Raw genomic sequence first — 7,106 nt, forward strand, 5'->3', positions numbered from 1 at the left:
ATATCAGCACCTCATTCTCCTAGTACCCCCTTACACAGATCTTCCCACTAGTTTTCATATATCGGCTGTTCAAGGAAGCAGGGTCTGCATCAAATTCTGGTTGATCTGGGGCTAGCCTCAGTTTGCAGCCACAGCCGTTTAAACTTTGCTAAAGACTTCTGTTAGACTGTTTACTGTGTCAGTTTCCTATGGGGCCTGGGGTTACAGTCCCCTTAGCCTTAATTCCCTAGCACCTTTGCAGTGTGCTATGTCCTTTCAACAAATACTTGTTTTATGCTGGTCTGAGGGTAATGTGTTATCTCAGTTGATTGTTCACAGTTACAAATTGTTCAGTTACAAATACCTGTTTTGTGTTAGTGTACTAGAGTCAAGGAAATGAAACTTTACCAAGAATGCTCCCAATATAGAGCAAATTATTTTTAAGATCAGCTGAACATCCTCAGAGTTACATACAAGTAAAGAAAAAGCAAGTGGCTGCACAGACTGGGCAGAATTTTATTCAAAATTGTGGTGCTGGGCAGTGGTGGCACATGCCTTTAATCCCAGCACTTACGAGGCAGAAGCAGGCAGATTTCTGAGTTTGAGGCCAGCGTGGTCTACAGAGTGAGTTCCAGGACAGCCAGGGCTACACAGAGAAACCCTGTCTCGAAAAACAAAAACAAAAACAAAACAAAACAAAAACAAAATTGTGGAGGAAAAATAGAACAACTTAAGTTATTTCGTGAGCAACGATGTACGCTCATTTCAGCAAGCCCAGACTGAAAATCAGAAACGGCGACAATTAGAGGCTGGGCCACGGGTGAGGGCGGGCCACAGCGGCAAGGGCGGGGCCTCAACCGCAGGGGTTGGACCCTGGACGAGGTTGGTCGCCACTACAGCGACGCAGAGTGGGGCGAGGCCTCTGGGCGGGGCCGCAGCGGCGGGGGCGTGGCCACAGCGGTGGGGAGCAACGGAAGCCGAGCAGGCTGGTCGCCTGGGCCGCAGACCTGTCGCAGTTCCGGCCGGGCGGCCGCGGGGTTCCGGCGCCTGACTGCTGTCCCGCGGGCAGGCACGGGGTAGTGTAGTGGCAGGTGTCCCGCTCCGCCAGCTCCCGCGGGATCCCCGGCTGGTCCGGGCCCGGGCGCCGCACTCACGGCGGCTCCGTCGCAGGCACAGAGCGAGGAGCAGCCCGCGCCCTCCGAGGTCAGCATCATGAGGAGCCTGCCGTTCTTCTGCCGCGGCCAGGTGGTGCGTGGCTTCGGCCGCGGCTCCAAGCAACTAGGCATCCCCACAGGTGAGCGCGTCGCGGGGCCGTGGAGCTCCGGGCCGTGAGCAGGGGACCCGGCAGACTCACTCCTGCGGCTAGCGACGAGCTGCGGAGCCCTGTCCTGGGAAGGTACTGCAGGTTGGATTGGCCGAACTCTGAAGCTGTTGAAAGTTCTATTCTTCTGATGTGACTGTGTAGTGATCAATGACAACACGGGTAGTTCTATGAGAGCCAACGTTTATTTGGTCTGACTACATAAGTTTTAGTAAGCAAGACTTGATTGCCCATTCTTAAAAATGATACCTGGGGCTTTTCCTTTACTTATTAAATCAACCTTTGTATTTGGGGTTTGGGGTTGTGTTGTTTGAAAATAAGAATATTTTAAAGTGGCTCAGCCTACTTAGGGGCGTTACTAGGAAAGCTCAGGGACTTTCTGTTTGTTTTAATTCAAAGAGTTTGGGGTCTCACTTCGTTTCCCAGACGTCCTCATACTCCCTAAGCTCTGGGGATCTCGAGTAGCCTCCTGAGTGGGACTACATAGGTAATTTCCGATGAACCTCCGGGTTTATTTTGTGTCTTTGTTTCCACTTGGGCATTTTCGTGTGGCCTTTTTTTTTCTTTCCTTTTCTATTCTGTTCTTTTCTTTTTTTAAGCCTGGTTTCTAACCAGTGTTGTCTGAAGAAAAGAAATTCAAGTCGGAATGTGGAGGGTTAGATTGGTAGTCTTAGTTAAAAAAAAAAAGATCCTGAGAGTGTAATGCCTGGGAGTGTAATGATTCAGGCTAACATCTTAATGTGTTTTTAATCAATATTTAATGTGAAACTTGTAGTAATGAATATCTGCTTAATTTTATTTAGCCAATTTTCCTGAACAAGTAGTAGACAATCTTCCAGCTGATGTGTCCACTGGCATTTATTATGGTTGGGCCAGCGTTGGGAACGGAGATGTCCATAAAATGGTGGTGAGCATAGGATGGAATCCATACTACAAGAACGTGAAAAAGTCCATGGTAAGAGTCGTATCTTGCTCTTAAAATGCACACAGAACCCCTCTGCTTACTTTAAAGGTTTCATAGTAAAGTATTGGCAGACATGGTGGTGGGCTTCTTAGGCTGGGTCTGATTTCAGGAATAGATGGGGTGTGGTGTCACACACCTTTAATCTCAGCACTTGGGTTATAGAGGTAGGTGGATCTCTGAGTTCAAGGCCAGACTTGTATATATAGTTCCAGGACAGTCAAGACTACTAGAGAGATCCTAATTCAAGTAGACAAATAACAGAAGAAAAATAACCTGGGGCTGTATGATATCCTATATTCCTTCATTCAACTTCATTCCTGCCCCGCCCCCAAGCATTTATTTACTTTTATTTCAATAGAATATTTTTCCCCATGTTTTTACTCTCTTGTTTGAACAAAGAGTCTTCTCATAAGGAATACATACTTGGATTAGGTTTTTGTAATAATTTTCTGCTAACCTCTCTGCTTTTTGATTGACAACTGTAATCTATTTAAATCAAATATTTTATTTTTTAGTTGTGTGCCTGTGGGTATGCACATGAGCTCAGGTGCTCATGGAGGCCAGGAAGGTTGGACCCACTGGAGCTGGAGTTAACCTCAGCTGTCCAGTTTGGGTGCTGAGAACCAAACTCTGGTCCTTACGTGCTGTTAACTGCTGAGCTGTCACCTCAGCTCTCCAATTTGATTTAAAGTGACTGCTGCAACCACACTGTTGGACATGCCCGTCATCTGAACACTTGGTCACCAATGTAGGAGGATGAGGATGGAGCCTGGGTTGTATTGTGAGATCCTATCTGGAAGTAGAGTAATTGCTAGAAAGAAGGACTTCCACTGTTTTGCTCTTTGTTTTCAGTATGTCCCATAAGTGGGCTTTTCCATAGCCCTCAAAACTGCCTGTTTTATTCGGTCACTTTTCTGTTTGACACAGGAAAGCTGTAGCTCAAACTTTGAGTCTTCCTACTCCAGTTTTCCTTGTGCTAGACAGATGTGGGCTACCAGCTGGTAAAACAATATTTTTGTAATTGCTTATACATTTATATTTACCAGAGATAGAAATAAGGTGTTATTTTGTTTGTTTTTGGGACAGAGCCTCAGTGTGTAACCTTACCTGGCTCGGGACTCCCAGAGATCCACCCACATGCTTTTACCTCTGCCTCCACCTCCACCTCCACCTTTCCAGTGCTGGGATTAAATGTGCCATTGCGCCCTGTTTGTTTGTCTGTTTAGGGGTCTGTTTCAGCCTTCTGAGTACCTACTGGGATTATAAGCATCGGCCATTAACAGACTCAAAAGTGAGACTCTTTAAAAAGCATATCTAAAAAAAAAAAGCATTATCTTTGCATCATTGATTGCCTTAAGATACACTCCTTACTGTAGTGTCCTTTAAGCTCATCACTGTTCTCTCCTGCTCTTCTTTCTCTCTCCCTTTCTCTCCCCCTCGCTCTTTCTTTCTTTCTCTCTCCCTTTCTTTCTCCCTCTCGCTCTTTCCCTCTCTCTTTCTCTCTTTCTTCCTCTCCCCCCTCTTCTTCTTCTTTTTTAAACTAACCTTCTTGGGAATTGAACTAGGCTTCATATCCAGAGCCGCAGCATACTAGGCCAGCATTCTATTTAGCTACTCTTCCTAACCCTTCTCTCTAAAATCACCTTGAGGGTATAGTCTTTTTTTCTGCCCTACTTTTCCCTATAGTATACACACTTGTTGGAGTTGGGTTAATCTTTTGTTGTTCAAGTGTGTAGAAAAAGCAGTTAGTGGTAGAGTTTTATGGTCTTGCCATGTATCCTGGCTGACCTTGAACTCATGAGCCATCTTCTGCCTCCTGAGTGCCAGGCCTGTGCTAAACTTTTAACTTTGAGGAGTTAATAAGAGAGAAGTGTGTCACAGAAAATTGCAGAGTTAAAATTCTGATGTAGCAGAGCAGTGGTTCTCAGCCTTCCTAATGCTGTGTGGCCGTTTACTACAGTTCCTCAGGTTGTGCTGACACCCAACCATAAAAGTATGTTCATTGCTACTTTGTAACTGTAATTTTGCTGTGATTATGAATCATAATGTAGATACTTTTGGAGATGTAGGATTGCCTAGGGGGTCAAGACCTACAGGTTGAGAATGCTGTAATAGATAATGACCCATGTGCTTCTAAGGAGTTCAAAGCCTTAAGGTTGTATGGATTGTTTGTTTAGTGGGCTGAAAATTGTTGGAGTGATAAGAAAAAGTTGATATGAGAACACTCACCTCTTTTTCCGTGGGGAGAGGAAGGAAAAGGGAGGAGAGGTTGTTTCACTTCCTCTGTAAGCTACTCAGATAACAGAAATAATATTATCAAGCCTGTTTCTGAACTGCCTTGAATTCTTAGGAGAAACACAGTCAGTTACCCACGATTAGGATCCAGTAGGAAAAATATTATCAAACCTGCTTCTGGACCACCTTCAATTCTTCTGAGAGGAGAAACACAATTGCTCACGATCAGGATGCTTGTGCAGTTCAGGGCAGGCTGCTTATTTTAATATTGTTATTTGTCAATATCAGCCATCTATGAAGAATGTTTTGCCCTAATAAAATAGTGTAGTCCTATTAATTTTAATACAGCCTAGATAATTTTCTTTTATAGCTAGTGTTTTTAATAATCTAATTGGGGACCTAACTCAGGTCTTCTAGATTGGTGCCAACCACCTTTACCACTAAGCCATCTTCTGTTTTTGAGAAGGGTTCTCCATAGCTTAATCTTGCCTAGCTCCTGAGTGCTGGGATTGCTGGAGCTGTTGTCTGTCCTTGGGTCCTTGAGCACTGTCTGACTGTCCATAGGATTATAAGACCTCTTCTGGAGTGAGCTGAGACCTTGCCCTACCAAGTCTAACACTGAGCTGTATTCAAGTGCCCCACCCCGTTTTGTTTTTATTTGAGATGGCTCCAGTAAGTTGCAAAGGCTGGCTGGGAATTTGCTCTGGAGCCCAGACAGGGAAGATCCTCTTGCTGTAGCCTCTCAAGTAGCTGGAGTCACAGGCCGGCACCAGCAGGCCTGGTTCTTGTAAGAAAGTAAGTAAACCCAGCCCTCTTTTCCAGTTTTCTTGACTACTTTGGATACTTTTGGCTTTACCATATAAGTTTTAGAGAAGCTTGTCTTTTTCTGTTGCTTTTATTTTTAAGAGTCTTTTTATAATGTGGATATAAAAGAGAATGTGTGCCAAGTACTGCCCTCTAAGTTGAGAAGATGGGGAAGAAGTGTAGCAGCTGCTTACCATTGCTGGAGGCTCTGAGAAGCCTGGAGGTGCTTGCCTTCATTCTCAGTCCCCAGAAGGCTACCCTGAGCTGCATTCAAAACTGCCCGCAAAGACCCCAGGTGCAGAGCACAGGTCTCTGGGGTGCTTACGACTGCCCGCAAAGACCCCGGGTGCAGAGCACAGGTCTCTGGGGTGCTTACGACTGCCCGCAAAGACTCCGGGTGCAGAGTACAGGTCTCTGGGGTGCTTATGACTTCCCGCAAAGACCCTGGGTGCAGAGCACAGGTCTCTGGGGTGCTTATGACTGCCCACAACGACCCTGGGTGTAGAGTACAGATTTCTGGGGTGCTTCCCCCATGACTGAAAGACTGAGCCTGATCCCCAGCAGGGAAGAATCGCCACCAACTGGATGATTTCAGGGCTTTGTTTGTTGTTTTGTTTTTTTCAACATAGGGTTTCTCTGTGGTGTAGTCCTCACTGTCCTGGAACTCACTCTGTAGACCTCTAGATCTTGGGAATCAAACCTGGGTCTTCTGGAAGAGGACCCTTTTAACTGGTTATCGAGCCATCTCTACAGCCCCACCCCACCCCAACTGTTGTAATCTTTTTCAACAATTTTGTCTGTAGGAAACCCACATCATCCATACCTTCAAGGAGGACTTCTATGGGGAAATTCTCAATGTGGCCATTGTTGGCTACCTCAGACCTGAAAAGAACTTTGATTCTTTAGGTAAGAGTTTATATTTATCTTCAGTACTGTTACATCTACTGTGTAGGTGCTATGACAGGGCATATATTTGAGCACTTTTAATGCATGTTAGGCACTATTTTAAGTATCATACAAGTTAATCCCTGTCACCCTCAGTGGCCATTGAGGTGTTGTCATGCCCATCTCCTTGATGAGGAAGTTGCCACACAGAGACTAAGTCAGTGCCTGTCTGTTTTCTATTGCTCTGACCTACTACCAGGTGTTCCTGTGGTTCTAGTTCTGGAGTTGAGAGCATGTGTTCAGTACTTGGTGAGGACCTTCTTGCTGCCTGGCTGGGTGGGCATCACAGGGTGCGAAGACAGCTCACTTTTGTATCGCGGCCATTTTCTGTACTCAGGAATTCATTCTGCCCTCCTGGCCCACTTTCCAAAGTTCCTATTCCCAAATACCTTCAACCTTGAGGACTTAGTTTCTAGTACCTAAGTTCCAGGGGGCACCCAAGTCATAGCACTTAGGTAGTGAGTCGTGGCACCTGGCATCTGACCCTGCAAGGCTGGCTGGGCAGTATGTGCTGGAAGTATAAGAAACAGTAATTAGAGATTTGCTTCTGGTGTCTTCAGGGGCCTGTTGGTGTGGTGTGACATTAAACTCTGGGATGTGAAGGGTCTCTTTACAAGAGAACACTTTATGTAATCCTGGCTTTCCCTGGAGAGAAAGATGGTACTTAACATTGACTGAGTCTCTGTCCTTTCCCAGGGCTATGGCTAAGGTGCTTACTCTGTGTTTTTAGGAGGGGCTGAGCAAAGGAGTAGTAACATGGATTATTAGAAGTCTACCTATCTTTTTCCTTTTTTCCAGAGTCACTTATTTCTGCGATTCAAGGTGATATTGAAGAAGCTAAAAAACAACTGGATTTAC

General features: G+C 45.5%; 1 protein-coding gene across 1 annotated transcript; it reads left to right on the forward strand.

Annotated features, from left to right (window-relative positions):
- Positions 1–927: 927 nt before the first annotated feature.
- On the forward strand, positions 928–7,102 carry Rfk (riboflavin kinase; the record flags this gene model as incomplete). Its single annotated transcript, XM_031384992.1, has 4 exons — positions 928–1,273; positions 2,104–2,255; positions 6,107–6,209; positions 7,047–7,102. Coding segments are annotated over exons 1-4 (393 nt in total), but the record flags the coding sequence as incomplete, so codon positions are not given.
- Between the last annotated feature and the right edge of the window lie 4 nt (positions 7,103–7,106).

Source organism: Mastomys coucha, unplaced genomic scaffold (genome assembly GCF_008632895.1).
Source record: "Mastomys coucha isolate ucsf_1 unplaced genomic scaffold, UCSF_Mcou_1 pScaffold21, whole genome shotgun sequence".
Taxonomy (NCBI): Eukaryota; Metazoa; Chordata; class Mammalia; order Rodentia; family Muridae; genus Mastomys; species Mastomys coucha.